Source organism: Zootoca vivipara, chromosome 10 (assembly GCF_965207765.1).
Source record: "Zootoca vivipara chromosome 10, rZooViv2.hap1.1, whole genome shotgun sequence".
NCBI lineage: Eukaryota > Metazoa > Chordata > Lepidosauria > Squamata > Lacertidae > Zootoca > Zootoca vivipara.
The window spans coordinates 59,505,777-59,523,976 of record NC_142593.1 but is presented as its reverse complement, the minus strand read 5'-3'; the positions used below and the strand labels follow the sequence as shown (position 1 = coordinate 59,523,976).

The 18,200-nt window shown below is 50.0% G+C and overlaps 1 protein-coding gene across 1 annotated transcript in view; it reads right to left on the bottom strand.

Moving 5' to 3' along the window:
* Window positions 1-15,638, bottom strand: part of UBE2R2 (ubiquitin conjugating enzyme E2 R2) — a 53,098-nt gene extending 37,460 nt beyond the window's left edge. Inside the window, exon 1 of the mRNA XM_035100481.3 lies at window positions 15,078-15,638. Coding sequence (XP_034956372.1) covers window positions 15,078-15,254 — 177 coding nt within the window. The 5' untranslated portion in view covers window positions 15,255-15,638. The remainder of the gene's footprint in view (window positions 1-15,077) is intronic.
* Window positions 15,639-18,200: the final 2,562 nt, after the last annotated feature.

Here is an 18,200-nt window from a genome sequence, read left to right as displayed (position 1 = left end):
AATTTCATTTACAAGCCTCTACTGCCTAAACTGGCTGATCCAGAGAGTTATGTAAAGGCAAGGCAAGGGGCTCCACCAACCCCAATCCCACACACTGAAAAGAGCACATAAGGGGGCCAGATGCATGCCTGTAGAGCTGTTCCATGTGAGGTAGACCCCCAAATGTACCAGAATCATCCCTCACATGGAAGAGCTCCACAGGTGTACATTAGAATACCTTCACATGCAGCATGGATGGCAAGCTAGCTCATGCAATCTCACTACCCCCAAGCATTCTTTCTTAAGTCCATCAACCCCCACACCAAAGTACAGAGGATTCTAAATGGTTTTTGCTAATAGTGCATGTACTGCAACACAAAATGCACTGGAGGAAAGAATTAAAGGAACACCTAATAGGTTTTTGAAATTAAACTTGTAGCTACTTACACAGATCACTTCCCTATATCTCACTAACTTGGGCAAATTTAGAGTGGCTTTGAGCAGCTCCAAGCAAGTTAGAGAAATGACAAACTGCACTTGCTTTGTGCATCCAAGAAAAAAATGTTCAATGAAGAAAAGAGCCGCCACTTTTATATTTGGGCTTTAGACAAGCAAAAAGCGATGTTATTTCTTCATGCTTCTAATCACAGATAGATGTAATTAGAGAGGTTTGTGATCAGGAGTGTCTAAACATCACTTCTGGCATGAAAGAGAAGGGCCACTCACTACATCAGGGGTGTGGAAGCTCTGCCCCACAGGCCAAGTTAGGCCCAGACAGCAGATTCTGACTGGCCATACTCACTTGATGCCGTATGACATCAGGTGAGAGCAAGTGAAGCCATAGGTCACCACATAACTTCACCTGGTGTCAAAGGACCACAGCATAGGTGCCAGGTGAGCCAGTTGTGGGAGGACATCTCAAACCCTGGGTGTCACAACCAAAATGGTCCTCTTGGTTGCAGCCACCAACCTCACCTCATTTGGCAGGGACACCCAGAGAAAGAGTGAGAAAGGTCTCAGAAGATAACCCCTTACCATTTAGAACTTAAAGGTGAGTTGTAGCACTCTTATTGGGCGTGGAAGTGGATTCTCAGTGCAAGGTGACAGAGCAGAGGAATAATATGCCTGTGAATGGCCAATCCCATTTAATCTTGCTGCCCTGTTATGGACTCTCTTCATTTGTCTGGACAGCTTTAAAAGGCAGCCCTGCACATAGCACATTGAAATAATAAAAGGGGGTTACTGGAGTAGAGCTAACTGTAGCAAGCCTATCTGTATGGATACGTCACATGGGGTCACAGCTGGTAAACCAGTCTAAGCTGTTAAAAGGTATTCAGAGGCAGGGGGCACCTGTGCTTCCAGCACTAGTACGATTAAACAAATCAACACTAAGACACCAAATAATAAAACCACAGATAGGTGCTATAATAAAAAACAGAATCAAGGCGCAAAGCTACCTTAAAACCATGGCTTCCAAAAACTAGAGGAAAAAAGTAAGTTTCAATTGATGTCATCACCACCTGAGGTTCCAGGGGAGGGAGTTCCACAGATGAAGCACCAGTAAGGGTAGAAAGGTCTAGTCCAGGTCCCAAAGAAGTCCTCCACCCCACTGACAATCTCAGGCTGAGAAATATGGGACAACCCCATACGTGCAATCCTGGAGAAAAAGTAGTCTGGAACACTTCAAGGCAGCTTGTGCACACACTTGTGTATAATAAAGATACACTAAGTCTGGGTTTCTTGAAGTAACCAAGTTTGAAGGCAGAATATTCACATCTTGCACATAAGTAGCTCAAATGGAACCTCCTTGCAAAGCATTAGAGGATCCTCCCTCAAAACACCAAGCATCCATGTTAATTTTAAGATGGTTGTCGTTTAGTTCTTCAGGCAGAAATGTGTTGTGTTAGACTGACAATGAAACTTAACTAAGTCACAGCTGACCTTGATAGAAATGTGAAAGTCATTTTGAGTTTCACTTTCCCTCCCCAAAACATGAAATAATAATAAGTGATAATCAGGGGCAATCAACAGCCCAGATTATAGGTGATTTTAGGAAAGCTGCTGATTTGAGTTGTCTCATGGTTTTACTATTTGTGCTTAAAACAGTAGCATGCGCCTTATGAGCCTTTGGTGAGCATAAAACTTGGGAGCCAGAAACTTTCAGTACACCTCGCTTTTGCACTGCTAACAAAATTACTCAGCTGTCCATGCAATGTAAGTGTCCTTGGGAGTTCAGTCTTGGGTGGTTGGGACTGTGCGGTCTGACCCTGCAGAATACAGTTCACACAGGGATCAAAACCAACCTAGCAGGTAAGTTTTGCATCTTACAGGGAAGACGCATCTACAGGTGAGAACATGAAATTGAGGCATGCTGTACACATTCAATACTGTATTTACTTAGAGCACAGGAAGCTGCCTTGCACCAAGAAAATACCACTGGCCATTCTTCTTTACCCACTCCGTACCCTAAGGTCACAGGATGGGTCACAACATTAAAACTAATGTTGCCTACACCAGAGGTGAGGAACTTGTATCTACCCAGAGCTGCATTACTTTCAGGGCAACATGCCAGTGGTGGAAAAGGAGCAGAGGTTCAAGTGGATGGAGCAAAAAACCTTTTACTTTTGTGCATAAGTCTCGTTACTACACGCACACCTCTCTCTAGCCACACCTACAAAAGGCATTATTGAGAACATTCCACCCAAGCAAAAGCACAGGGTCCCCCAGCCTGGTCACTGGCTAACAACAATTATCCAGATTTTCAGACAGGGGACATTCCCCGTCTTTCCTGGATATGTCAGAAGTTGAACACAGTACCTTTTGCATGCAAAGCAGATACTCTACCACTGAGCTATAACCCTTCCCCAAAGGACTGTAGACATCAGTGTTGCCCTACCCTAGTCACACGCTGCCACCAAGATCTGCAAAGAAGGGGCAGAGACAACTCTGCACTGGTGGACAGGAAAGCAAATCATGGCCCTCGGATCCAGGCTGAAAGCCCTGCTGCCATGGCCACGTCTCAGTCTCCCAGCTGCCTAGAATTGAGCAGCTGTTGCATATGATCCTCTCTAGTGAGCTGCATGGAGTTGGGCTCAATCTTGGGCTTCTTCCAGCCTCACTGCTGTAAAGGACTACAATTCTCGGGGGACAATACGGTGGATCAAGTTTCATTTCCCAGCAACTCCAACCTTTCCAAGATGCCAGTGTTATTATCAGTACATGCACTCTTGCACCTACAAACTACTAAGAGAGGGGGAAGAAGGGGAGGCAAATGCTAAGCAGGAGACCAAATAGTGCAACAAACACTTGCCCTGCAGTCTGACTCCGAAAGTCATGCTACAGAGGGGTGAGAGGCACTGTTTGACTGACTCCTTATATTTATTACTTTTTTACCTGAGCATTTGTGCTGCTTTTTAAAAATCTCAGTGTACCTTTAAAGCCACAATGTGTTCCACAGGCAGAAGCACTTAGATTTATACTATACATACATAGTCTGAGCTTGCAGCTTAGATTACTTCTCATGACTGGCTTGGGGGGGAGGAGTAATGCTTTGAGCCATATGCCACATGTACTAAACCAAATACTGACAGTGCCAAGGAGGCAGCCTGTTTTTGCTTTCTGCTCCTCGTGGTCTGGGGAAAGGGATTATGTGGTGCTGCAGTGCGCTCTGATAGACGACCTTAAAGCACTCTGCAGCCTCGCATAATCTGCCTTCCAGGTCAACAGCAAAAGGAAGGCAGCCAACAGAGCCACCTGTCTTGCCCAACCCTTAGAAAGGCTTACAAAGCAGACCTCTTCAACAGATGCCAATATTTGAGTAATCCTGTTACGATCACGAAACCTTGGAATGTTCATCCACACCCCTTCATCCCCCCAAATAGTATGTGAGATGTAAGGTTGCTCATGTGACAGGTCCCAGTCAAAAAAAGAAGGAACAGCAGTGTATACTCCGTGCTATAATATTCCCCGTAGTTACATATATTTTAGTCCTCCGGGTTTACAATCAAATTAGTCTTCCCAGTTCTGGAGTTTGAGAAAAACTCACCATAGCACATTTTGCAGGCCCAGGAAACAAACCCCACAAACAGAAGGACACTCCCCACTGCCCCATGGCTGAAGTGCCTGCAAGTGAATTGAATAACTTGGACAGTTATTTTTTTTTTCTGTGTAGCTTGAGCAGGAGCAGAGAACAATGTTATATTTAATTGTTGTAGCTTGTCTTCACTTACCCCACCTCACCGCCCTGTTCACAGTTGTGAAGAATATCCTACCGTGTTTCTCATATTTTAAGGCATCCCCCAAAAATAAGCCATGACAGGATTTCTAAGGGTTGGTGAAAAATAAGACATACCCCGAAAATAAGCCATATCGTGTAGCCCCGACTGAGCGAGAGGCGAAGGCGCGGGACCCAGCAGGAGCTCCCTGCCTGCTTCCCCGAGCCGTCGCGCATCGGGGGACAGAGCCGAAGATCGGCGGGCGCTCCTTGCTGGGCTTGACAAGCCCGGCAAACAGCGCCCGCCGATCTTCGGACCTGTGCTGTGTGACAGGCAGGGGTGGGGGGAAGCGGAGATCGTTCTCCGCTCTCCCCCCACCCCCGCCTGTCACCAAAGATCGGCGGGCGCTCCTTGCTGGGCTTGACAAGCCCGGCAAACAGCGCCCGCCGATCTTCGGACCTGTCCTGTGTGACAGGCGGGGGTGGGGGGGGGAAGCGGAGATCGTTCTCCGCTCTCCCCCCACCCCCGCCTGTCACCAAAGATCGGCGGGCGCTGTTTGCTGGGCTTGACAAGCCCGGCAAACAGCGCCCGCCGATCTTCGGACCTGTCCTGTGTGACAGGCGGGGGTGGGGGGGGGAAGCGGAGATCGTTCTCCGCTCTCCCCCCATCCCCGCCTGTCACCGAAGATCGGCGGGCGCTCCTAGCTGGGCTTGACAAGCCCGGCAAACAGCGCCCGCCGACCTGTGCTGTGTGACAGGCGGGGGTGGGGGGGAAGCGGAGATCGTTCTCCGCTCTCCCCCCACCCCCGCCTGTCACCGAAGATCGGCGGGCGCTGTTTGCTGGGCTTGACAAGCCCGGCAAACAGCGCCCGCCGATCTTCGGCCCTGTGCTGTGTGACAGGGGGGGTGGGGGGGAGCGGAGATCGTTCTCCGCTCTCCCCCCACCCCCGCCTGTCACCGAAGATCGGCGGGCGCTGTTTGCTGGGCTTGACAAGCCCGGCAAACAGCGCCCGCCGATCTTCGGCCCTGTGCTGTGTGACAGGCGGGGGTGGGGGAGAAGCGGAGATCGTTCTCCGCTCTCCCCCCATCCCCGCCTGTCACCGAAGATCGGCGGGCGCTGTTTGCTGGGCTTGACAAGCCCGGCAAACAGCGCCCGCCGACCTGTGCTGTGTGACAGGCGGGGGTGGGGGGGAAGCGGAGATCGTTCTCCGCTCTCCGCCCACCCCCGCCTGTCACCGAAGATCGGCGGGCGCTGTTTGCTGGGCTTGACAAGCCCGGCAAACAGCGCCCGCCGACCTGTGCTGTGTGACAGGCGGGGGTGGGGGAGAAGCGGAGATCGTTCTCCGCTCTCCCCCCACCCCCGCCTGTCACCAAAGATCGGCGGGCGCTGTTTGCTGGGCTTGACAAGCCCGGCAAACAGCGCCCGCCGACCTGTGCTGTGTGACAGGCGGGGGTGGGGGAGAAGCGGAGATCGTTCTCCGCTCTCCCCCCACCCCCGCCTGTCACCGAAGATCGGCGGGCGCTGTTTGCTGGGCTTGACAAGCCCGGCAAACAGCGCCCGCCGATCTTCGGACCTGTCCTGTGTGACAGGCGGGGGTGGGGGGGAAGCGGAGATCGTTCTCCGCTCTCCCCCCACCCCCGCCTGTCACCAAAGATCGGCGGGCGCTCCTAGCTGGGCTTGACAAGCCCGGCAAACAGCGCCCGCCGACCTGTGCTGTGTGACAGGCGGGGGTGGGGGGAAGCGGAGATCGTTCTCCGCTCTCCCCCCAGCCCCGCCTGTCACCGAAGATCGGCGGGCGCTGTTTGCTGGGCTTGACAAGCCCGGCAAACAGCGCCCGCCGATCTTCGGCCCTGTGCTGTGTGACAGGCGGGGGTGGGGGAGAAGCGGAGATCGTTCTCCGCTCTCCCCCCATCCCCGCCTGTCACCGAAGATCGGCGGGCGCTCCTAGCTGGGCTTGACAAGCCCGGCAAACAGCGCCCGCCGACCTGTGCTGTGTGACAGGCGGGGGTGGGGGGGAAGCGGAGATCGTTCTCCGCTCTCCGCCCACCCCCGCCTGTCACCGAAGATCGGCGGGCGCTGTTTGCTGGGCTTGACAAGCCCGGCAAACAGCGCCCGCCGATCTTCGGACCTGTCCTGTGTGACAGGCGGGGGTGGGGGGGAAGCGGAGATCGTTCTCCGCTCTCCCCCCACCCCCGCCTGTCACCGAAGATCGGCGGGCGCTGTTTGCTGGGCTTGACAAGCCCGGCAAACAGCGCCCGCCGATCTTTGGACCTGTCCTGTGTGACAGGCGGGGGGGGGGGGAAGCGGAGATCGTTCTCCGCTCTCCCCCCACCCCCGCCTGTCACCAAAGATCGGCGGGCGCTCCTTGCTGGGCTTGACAAGCCCGGCAAACAGCGCCCGCCGATCTTCGGACCTGTCCTGTGTGACAGGCGGGGGTGGGGGGGAAGCGGAGATCGTGCTCCGCTCTCCCCCCACCCCCGCCTGTCACCAAAGATCGGCGGGCGCTCCTAGCTGGGCTTGACAAGCCCGGCAAACAGCGCCCGCCGATCTTCGGACCTGTCCTGTGTGACAGGCGGGGGTCGGGGGGGAAGCGGAGATCGTGCTCCGCTCTCCCCCCACCCCCGCCTGTCACCAAAGATCGGCGGGCGCTGTTTGCTGGGCTTGACAAGCCCGGCAAACAGCGCCCGCCGACCTGTGCTGTGTGACAGGCGGGGGTGGGGGAGAAGCGGAGATCGTTCTCCGCTCTCCCCCCATCCCCGCCTGTCACCGAAGATCGGCGGGCGCTCCTAGCTGGGCTTGACAAGCCCGGCAAACAGCGCCCGCCGACCTGTGCTGTGTGACAGGCGGGGTTGGGGGGGAAGCGGAGATCGTTCTCCGCTCTCCGCCCACCCCCGCCTGTCACCGAAGATCGGCGGGCGCTGTTTGCTGGGCTTGACAAGCCCGGCAAACAGCGCCCGCGTGCACTTTATTAAAAAATAAGACATCCCTCAAAAATAAGCCATGTCGTGTTTTTTTGAAGAAAAAATTAATATAAGACATGACTTATAATATGAGAAAGGTACGTTATGAATGGTGTGTGTGTGTGGATATAGATATAGTGTGTGTGTGTGTGTGGACAGCCCCTGCATAAAGTGACTTTTCTTCTTTGCCCTATGCCCTTTTTAAAATGTGGCTCTTTGGGGGGGTGTTATTGGGTTGTTTTTATTTTGATTATATATATTGTGGTTTTTTATGTTGATGTTTTCTGTGAACTGCCCTGAGACCTCCAGGTATAGGGCTGTATATAAATTCAATAAATAATAATAAACTAGTAATCATTCTTTAAGCTCTCAAAGTTAACCTAGCTCAAGGTTGTCATCTGAACTAGCCAGATGTTTAACTGAGAATCATTTGAATCCATCATTTAGAAAACAAGACTTTAGAGCCATCTTGCTCCAAAATGGCAACTACACATTCCATTTTGGCAACTGTAACCTTGATTTAAGGAGCCATTCGGCACCTAACGTCTATACAGTATCTGAGTCTAACACTGTTTTTTGCATCTGAAACCTAGGTTCCAGGTGCTATGCAGCAAGTAGCTTTTATATCCCAGTTTCTAACACTGTCAAAAGGGAGCATTGTAGGAAGCAGTCTTGCAATTAAAACCACGAAAGTCCCAAGCCCACCAACACCGCCCCTGCTTGTCACTTGTGGCACTCCAACAGAAGAAGCAATTGAAACTACATCCCCATTTGAAGAGAGCTTCTCTCTTTTACCACAGTGTTCAAGGCAAGTAGTTCTTTTCAAACCTGTACTTAAAACAAGTTAGATATTAAACATTTTTTAAAGCTGGGTCCTTAAGGCAGTTGGGGGCCCCTACAAAGCATGAAGCACTCTTTTTATGCCTTCAATACAAGGACCCAGCTGCTAACCAGACTCTGCACTGCCACTGAGCTACAAAGAATTCATTCTTTTGATAGCAAAAACATGTTCAAATATACTGCACTTGCATCTTTAATACTGTGTCTAGAGAGGTTTTGTGATCAAGATGTTAGATCTTGCATTAAACAAGGCAGACTTAAATTGCAACATAATGTGGGAAAAGGTGAGATACAAGATCCTAAACTAGAGGAAGTGTTTGCCAAAAGGGGTTGGATGTGTGGTTGTTTTTTGCATTTGTTTTGGTTTCTGAGGAGTTGCCATTGGAGAAGATCATGTGTTCTACCCGGTTTGTCAGCGAGTGTTTGAAGGTTAAGATTTTCCTAAAGTTTATTCCCACCACAAGGTTTTCCAGGCAAGCTACAAAAGCCAAGGAGCTATTGCCACCAACTCACTTTAAAGGAGCCAACGCAAGCGAGGATAGGAGGCAAGGGTGCTTCCTTGTTTTTCTGGACTAGGGCAGGCCAGAAGGTATCTAGCTAGCTTGCCTGGTGATTTTATAGCACAGCAGACATCTAGGCATATGGTACCAGAGCCCAGATTACATTTCAAGTAGCCATCTCCAAGTTTCCATTCCATTCATGCATAAAACTTTGTCACCAGTCATCTCTCATTAAGCCTCAAGAGCTTAAAGGGTTCTGAATTGCAAAATTACCCATGATGAGGCACAAAGGAACAGCAGCACAGAAGCTGCCCCTCCTGCTCTTAGTTCTCCATTAAGGGGCAGTGTATAACAGAGGCGTCAAGAGGTAAAGCTTTTACCTTCTTTCAAGTGCAGGCAAGGTGTTCCTTCCTAATAGAAGAAACTGCCTCTACACAGAATTCTTTGGCCATATGAAGAGGTCAGCGTAGCCTTCTCCCTAGGGAAACATGCAACTCTCGTCACCCACAGTTTGAAGTGCTAATTGGGGAAAAGCTTTATCAAATGCCAAGTGGCACACTGACATCCCTAGCTCTGGAACAAGAACCAAGCAATTATTCAGGCCTTGCTGCCATTTCTTTGTAGACTTTAGGAGAAAGTTTTAGAATAAAGCCAGTTTGTTCACTGGGGCAAATTGGAATTTATAGATAGGGCAGTGGGTTTAAGAGGTTTCTGCCACAGCAGCAGCACCTTTAAAAGCTGGTACAGGGAATTTGGGAGACTGGGAGTGGAAATGCATATCTAACCCATGCTTGATCACCAGCCATCAGCCAAATCATCCTGGAACATTGCCACTTGCCAGGCCTTCTGTGGCAACTGATAACTGCTTCTGGGCAAGTGGCTGGTTTCTATTCTACTAGCTTCCTCACTCAATAAATGCTTAAGGCTCTACCGCAAGCATTCTATTTGGCAGAGCCCCCATTTAGTTATCAGAATTGGGAATTGCTACTAGCTGCCATTGCCCCCAGCAGGCAGATGGTGCACGTCTAGTCACTGTAACGTAACACTTCACAAGAAGCCTGGATAGCTCAGTTGGTAAGAGCATGGTGCTGATAATGCCAAGGCTGCAGGTTCAATCCCCATATGAGACAGCTGCATAATTGCACTCAGGGTCTCTTCCAACTCTACAGTTCCATGATTCTATGAAATCTATGATTCTAAGGAGCACATGGAAGCAAGGCCCAGTCCTCTGAGGCATAACACATGCTTTGCACACACAATCTGCCAGAATCATTAGAGCAGCCCTGCTGGATCAAACTAAAGACACATATGGTCCAGCATCCTGTTCTCCCAGTGGCCAGTCAGGTGCCTATGGAAAGCCCACAAGCAGGCTGAGTGCAGCAGTGGTTTCCAGCACAGAGAGGCATGTTGCCTCCCAGCAGCGGAGGAAGAACACAGCCCTTGTGGCTAGTAGCCATTGATAGCCCTACCCTGCATTAATTTGTCTAATCCTCTTCTAAAGCCCATTGCTACACTCAAGTCACCATTTCCAGTTAAAGCAGACATTCAGCTAGTAGGAGAGATATTTCTTGAGGTCTTTTGAGAGCTGCTGCTTTTAGAATAAGCTTTCAAAGCAAAATGAACTAATGGTCTGCCTAAGTAGAGGGTAGTTTCATATGTGAGGTCAAATCCATGCAGATTTGAACTAGGATGGGCGCACAAGCAGTTCTGTCACCATGACATACTTACAAGGGCAAAAGAGGCTACCAAGTCCCAGACAGATAAATGCTCTCAAGGCACAGGGCAGACCAGGAAAGAGATGAAAACAGCAAAGTTCATATCAGTGTAATGGAGCTGTATGTGTGAAACCCTCGTATGATAGTGGGAGTGAGGAACAGTACATTTTTGGGGAAACAGAAGGGCCTGCTGTGCTTAAACTGAAATAATAAAGGGGGGAAGCTTAGTTTCAGAAACCCCACCTGGCCCCTTTGTTCCAATTCAAGGGTGCGGGAAAGTAGGCGGGAAGGATTTGGCAATTCAATGAAACAGCAGTATTAAGGCCACATCCAAACAAACAAATGGCAAGGCAGTAAATAGGAACAGGATAACAAAACCAAATGGAAGAGACACCACAGATGTTCAGGCACTAAGCAGACCAGCATTCCTTAGCCCAGCTGGCAGAAGCCTCCATTAGCAGCAAAGTTTTGGAATCTCTTAAAGACTGGTTTGTTGCAGCACAATGTTTGACAGTAGTATATTGCATAGGCCCAACTCAAATGAGTCTCCATTAAAATCTTTCTTAGCAAATCTCTCTTTGACTCTTAGTACAAACTCCCTTCAGCTTGTGCTACGAATGCCACCCTACAATTCACTCAATACCATGCTATTTCCCAACTAGTTCACAGCACCAACACATCTGTTTATTACCATAGTCAGAACCTGACGTCCAAGGCATCTCTAAAACTTTCTAAATCCCATATTTTCCTTCAAAAGTAAACAATTACAGAAGTGCCCATTAATTTCTACCTAATGCAATAACTCCAGAACTGTTTCTCCAAAGGATCCTTTTGGATACTGAAGAAGCAACAGCATTCCCTTTCCCAATTTCCCTGGTAACATGGTAGCAAATACCTTTAGGGGCAGAAACTGTTAAACAGGGCTTGCTAAGATAGTATCGACATGGCCTCTGACAAAGGGAAAGCTTGCCTCATCAACCATTTGTAAAAAGTAATCCAGCAAATATTTGTACTGTACTTCCAAAAAGTTTTTAATAAATTCACTCAGGCACCTAAAAAAAACAACCCTCAGTAGTCATAGGATAATAGGGTATGCATCTTGTTAAAGATGGAAGATTATTATATCACTAGCTAGCTTCATTGACAGCTAATTGGAACCTCCAGGCAGAGCTAGCATTTTATATAATTATTAAGTCATCTAATTAAAAAAAAATCCTCTAGACAATGAAAAAATTGAATGGCATATGCTGCACACAAAACAGGGGATGATCACCTACATCCCATCCCATTTACAACCTTTCCGGAAGTATTAACTAGATAGCCATTGGTTTCACACATCCAGTGGTATCTCAGGTTACAGACGCTTCATGTTACAGACGCTTCATGTTATAGACTCTGCTAACCCAGAAATACCGGTAGTACCTCGGGTTAAGAACTTTGCTTCAGGATGAGAACAGAAATCGTGCTTCGGCAGCAGCAGGAGTCCCCATTGGCTAAAGTGGTGTCTCAGGTTAAGCAGTTTCAGGTTAAGAACAGACCTCCAGAACTAATTAAGTTCTTAACCTGAGGTACCACTGTTCTTTAACCTGGAGGATTAATAAATTCATCCATCTTGCAATGCACAATTTTACCCATAAGATTCCACCCACCCAGTTTTGTATTTGGGATACGGGAATCAAAATTCTGCCTTTAAAAAAAAGCTGCTCTTCACTTCTATGCTGTCCTCTCTCTCAAGTGATCAGTGCAGCATGCATGAGTTCTTTCCCCTTGCCATTTCTGTCTTCACAACCACCATAGGATAACCATTTGCTTTCTGCTCCCTCCAGGAAGCCTACTTCTACAGTTCTCAGATAGTACACTTTGGTTATCATTCTGTCTCATGTACAGAGGCTAATATAACAATGTTTTGGGAATGTGCCAGGTTGTGGTGAAAGGTGATAAAATTCCAAATGTCTGCATGTATCTGATCTTGAACAGCATCTTGTCCCAACCTAATTCTTTCTAAATGTATCCTCCTTGGTAATGGGATGTCATTCCACTCATCACTGATTTTTGCCTTCTAGCGCCAAAAGTCTTATGACCGAAAATATGACAATTTTCTAGGCAACAAAATATCTGAATATCAGATGATGTAATGTAAACATTAAATTTGCCATTTAATTATAAATTATTCAAAGCATTTTGTAGAACTGTAAAGATATGCCAATGAGAATATGCTACCTTTTAAAATAAACTCCAGAGTTCTCCTCTCATGACTAGTTTATTCAAAGCCAATGTTAAGTAACAATGTTAGAAAAATATGCCATGGCTGTTGAGAAGAATGAGACAAAATTAAAGGCAAGTCACTTTTAAGATGAGGCAATAGATAGTGCAAAGCAGGGTATGCCTTTTCCTGAATGGGGAATGATTGTATACCTAGACTCCTACACAGCTGGAAGAAAGGAAACAGGAGAAAAGATTTCTATCAAGTTAACACTGATACAATTGAGGTTTCAGACCTAAGCACACTTACTAGAATAAGGTCCCACTGAATTAAGCAAGGCTTGCTTCAGAGCAAAGAGGCACTTAAGAAAATTCATAGTTTCCTGAAATTGGCCTTGTTGCTTTGTGTTGGGGATCTCAACAACCAAGCATGTCAAGCATTTAACTGGTCTACAGCTCAAAGATATCCAAGTAAAATGGAAACCAGTATGGGCTGGGTGCAATGAAGGTATCCCAATATAAGGTAAAAGGTAAAGGACTCCTGGATGGTTAAGTCCAGTCAAAAGTGACTATGGGGTTCAGTGCTCATCTCACTTCAGGACAAGGGAGCCGTCATCATGTGGCCAGCATCATGTGGCCAGCATGACTAAACCACTCCTGGTGCAACGGAACACCATGATGAGTGCCAGAGCGCACAAGTGCCAACACATGGAAATGCTGTTTACCTTCCTGCTGCAGTGGTACTGATTTATCTACTCGCAATGGTGTGCTTTCGAACTGCTAGATTGGCAGGAACTAGGACAGAGCAATGGGAGTTCACCCCATAGCGCGAATTCAAACCACCAACCTTCCAATTGGCAAGCCCAAGAGGCTATGGGCTCTCGACCACAGCGCCACCCTCTCCCAATATACAAAGCTCCTTGCTAAGGCTCAGTGTCTGTTACTAGAATTTGCAAAGCACCCTTAACAGCTCATTCACATTCATTTTACAGTTAACTGCAGATGCTGCATCCAACACTTCCAACCCTGCCTAGCTGAATACAATAAAAGGTGGATCCAGGTTACTCAGATTTTAACGTGCAGGTTTTACTGTACTCAGGGCACCAGTGGAAAGAACTTTTTATTGAAGGTCTAACAGGAGATGGCTGAAATATAGCCATTACAACTATACAGCATTAAACAAAATCCCAGTTATCCCTTTCCTTCAAAATCAAATGTGCTCAATTGTTTTTCCTTAAGAAGCACAATGTTTAAAACTCCCTCAAAGGTAAAACTCCAGTTTCAGAGATCTGCATGTAGGCCTGATACATGGGTTATAGTAAAATTCACGCAACACTCACTGGAACTAAGCACACTGTCTCTCTCTACACCGGAGTACAGGGTAAACAGCACAATGTGGCAAGGATGATATGGGAATACTTTCCTGCTCAGCCTTGCACGATGACAGTTTTCTTACACTTGGTGCAACTACTTTGTATGTAGGAGGGAATGCCCCCTCAATCCTTCCCCCAGTGACAGTGATCTGATTTTCCTATGTGCTTTAAGAGTTGGACATAAGAACTGAGGGAAAATGGTCTTTACTTCTGGTTGAGGTGTTGGACTATGTGAGGGGACTGTGCCCAACACTATTTTGTGCTTCCAGGAGCATGAGGTGGCACATACCTGGGACATTATATGCCACTGCCCTAAATACTCTAAGAGCAGCTACAGCCAACAAACTATCAAGATGGTGAAAGGGGCAATAAAGGGGGTCGGCAGAGAACCAAGACAATAGGTAAAAGACACTACCTCTCACACTGGCATGCAATGAGAAAAAATAAAACAGGGGAGGCCAAGATGGTGTTTAGTGATTAGGCACAGGGGTTCAAGATTATGGAAAAGCTAAAGCAATCCTTAGGGATGTGTGGGCAAGGGAAAAGAGTTGCCCTCAGATGAATGGCAGTGACAGGAAGAAATGTTTGGGTACTCTACTGACCTGCATCTACTGAGAAAGTGCTTTTCAGTGGGAAAGAACAGAATGCGTCCTAGGAGACTACCCTATATAGAGACAAGTTATAGAAATCTGGAGGCTTCCACAGGAGCAGGGGAAGGCAGGCAGGACCTGAGATGCTCAGAGAAATATGAAGCATAAAGGAGAGAGGAGTGGGGGTAGAATCCCCAAGTGTCAGCAGGAGATTTCTGCAGGCAAAGAAGCATGAACAGTGGCAGGATTGTTGAAGAAGCCAGAAAGATGTAGAGCAATTTTGTTGCCATTTTGAATGGAAGAGAAGGTATGTGGGATCATGCCTGTGGTGCTGGCAAATGCTCCGTTTAGGGCAGCAAAAGGTGGATAGTTTTAACATAGAAGAAATTCACTGCTGCTGCTTACATAACAGAACATGATGCAAAAAAGGGGGTGGACACCACATTCTCAAATATTAAAAAAAGTTCTCAGGGCAACCTCACAGGAGCTCCTACAGAGGGTTTTGAATGCAAGGTGCTTACCAGCACCTCTTGTGCTCCAGAGATGTAGGGGGCACGGAAGTGAACCCCTCTGCTCACCTAGGGGGACTGTGCCCCAGTTAGGACTCCTGTGGGTGGATGGTTGCGTAGGCAGGGCTGGGACGGAGAGGGGGCTATATGTGTGTGCACCCCCGCCCCTCTCCCAGGGGAAGGGGTCTCGCTCACCTTGAAGTAGCCTCCCTCGTAGAGGGTGTTGGGCGGCCCGAAGATGGCCACCTCCCAGTTGTAGAGGTCGGACTCGTCCACCAGGGTGATGCGGAAGCCCTCGACGGGCTCCTCCTGGAGCCCCTTCAGCTCCAGCATCAGCGCCTTCTGCGAGCTGCTCACCTGCTGCTGGGCCATCGCGGCGGCGGCGGCGGGCGGGCGGGCGGGCGAGGGAGAAGGCGAGGGCGGCGGCGGAGGGGCGGCGCGGGCGAGCCGCCGAGGGGCAGTCAGGGCCGGCCGGCCCGCGGAGACCCCCTGCAGCTGCCGCCCTCCGCCGCCCGCCCGGCCGCCAGCCCCGGGGCCCCCGCCCGCCCCCCGGGATCCGGATCCCCCGCCCGCCCGGCCGCCGCCGCCTCGTCGGCCTCCCTCAGCGGCGGGGGCGGCTCCTCGTCCCGAGGCCTCCTCCGGAGAGTGCCTTCGCGGCGGCGGCAAAGCCTGCGGGGGATCCGGCCAGGCCTGGGCCCGGAGGCCTCTGAGGGAAGGAGGAGGAGGGCGAGGGAGGCCTGCGAGGGAGGCTCCTCCTCAGACGCCTCGCCTGACACGGCTCTGGAATCGGCGAGGGGGAGAAGCGGGGCCCGCTAGGCCGGTCGGTCGGCCAGCCGCCCGCCGGACGGACGAACTGACGGACCGCTCGCCCGCTCCCTCAGGCCTCGGCCTCGTCTGCCTCCCTGGGCGCTCTCTTCACACGGGGACGGACGGACAGACGCGCGCACACGGCCACCAGCAGCAGCAGCCCCGCGGCCGCCGCTTCCTTTTGTGACGGCGCCGCCGCTCGGCCAGTGACCTCAGCGCGCAAGTTCCACGGCACGCCCCGCCCCCGCCGGTGTCGTCATCAGCCCCCGCCGTCGCCTGCTGCTGCTGCCGCCCCAACACATAAGACACGCCTTACCTCGCCCCTTCCCCCAAAAGAAGCCGCCTTCTTACGGTCTGCGACTGCTTATTGGTCCGATTTGGAACGCCCGCCTCCTCCAAGCAGTTTGGCTCTCGCGCTGCCCATATAAGGCCTCGGCCATGCCTCCTTCTTGCTTATTGGCCCGATTTGCAACCCCGCCTCCTCCCAATTCCAGAGCTGTTCCCTGATTGGGCGCGCCGCCGGCTAAAGCAACGCGACCCGTGCCTCCCTCTCGGAAATTTAAGACCCTCCTTCCCTCTCTCACGATTGGTAGCTTGTTGTAAAGCCACGCCCCACCTCCCTCCTATTGGGTAACGTTTGCTGTTGATCCCGCCCTTCTCATCGGCTACGTTTATCTATTGGCTAAAGGACCAACCGTATATATTATGTAGCTATGCCTCCCTCTTGGCAGCACCTTCCTCCTCATTGGCCATGGTGTCTCTTTCCTAACTTGTTGCCTCCCGTGTCTATTCCCAGATGCGGAATCAATCTCGTTTAGGTCCATCCTTTCTTAAAGGGGCAGGGCCATTATTTCCTTCCTGCCTCCTACCACAAAGCCTTTCCCCTTCTCCCAGGATTTATGTATGTTTAGAGAAGTTTTTTTAATGATTGGTGTTTTAATGTATTTTTACTCTTTTGTTGGAAGCCGCCCAGATTGGCTGGGGTATAAATAATAATAATTAATAATAATAAATAGAGAAAATTACTAAGGAAATTGCATGATGATGGGCTGTTTCCTACAAAGTCTTCCTGCACTGAGTTAGTCTTGTCCATTGATATCAATAGCGCTGCTAAAATAAAATAAAAATATCTGTATTTGTTTGTTTGTTGCATTTATATCATGGTTCTCCCCCACCCTCACTGAATCCCCAGAACAACAATCCTGTGAGGCAGGTTAGGCCAAGAGGCAGTGGCCGCTCCAGGACAGTGGAGGGCGTGTGGTCCATATCCCATAGGTATAGTGCGCATGGGCGTAGGCAGGGGGGCAGTTGCCCCCCCAGAAGCAGGGCCGCTGGCAGGCCTGCCCCACTGCCTGCCGCCGCCCGGTGCCGCTCCTTTTCTTTTAGGTCTCCCTTCTCCCTGGCTGGCTGTGGGGCGGGTGGAGGGAAAGCCAGCCAAACGCTTTCCCTCTGCCCGCCCCACTACAGCCAGCCAGGGAGAAGGGAGGCGTCCCTTCTAGCCGGCGATCGCGGAGGGGGAGGAGGGGATCGGAACAGCCTGATTTCGGGCTGATCCTGGCGCCCCCTCGCCCCTGCCGATCGCGGAGGGGGAGGAGGGGGTCGGAGCAGTCCAATTTCGGGCTGATCCTGGCGCCCCCTCGCCCCTGCCGATCGCGGAGGGGGAGGAGGGGGTCGGAGCAGCCCAATTTCGGGCTGATCCTGGCGCCCCCTCGCCCCTCAACGACTATGGCTTGCCTTGCCCCACTGTAGCCCCTCCCCTCCCGTGCCCTGACCCCGCCCCTTGCCCCCCCAATTTTGATCCTGGGTACGCCCCTGTATAGTGGTAGTGGAAATGCTCTGCAGGGCATGGGGGGGGGGGACAAAAAAATTGGGAAGTCGAGAAGGATCGGTTGTTGGGGAATGAGAAATGCCCCTATTTTCATCTGAGGAATATTGGAGGGTATTATATAGGGCTTTATACCCCAGTAGTGAAAATCCAATTTCAGGGGAGGTGTACCATGTCATCAGAACTTTGCCCCAGAATGCAACTCTGCCGCGTCATTTTGCACTACCTGAACCAGAGAACCCGGAACAAATTCAGGTGCCCCCTTTATAAGAGGTATGCAGTACAGACATAAAGGAGATGGCCTTCTCAATAGCAGTGGCTAGCAATGGGAAAGAAACTATATTCAGTTCACATTTAAAGCCCAATCTATCAAATTTGCACTTTCGGAAACAATGGGAAACAAAGAACACCAAGCCATCCAAATTTGCAGTTATTCAAATTTTGCAGTGCAGTTCTCCAAACAAGGTTTACAGAAGTGTATATATTAGGAGAAAGATAAATATATTAACAGATTTTTTTTAAAGTGCATTCTATTAGGAGAAATACATGCAGCAATTTGCATTAAAATGCCAAGCATTAATGTGGAGAGCTGAATGTAAGATTGGAATAATGAAAAGCTGAGAGTGCCAAAATTGACAGATCCATCCACCCCTAGTGGTGACACCCAAATTATGGAATTGACCCCC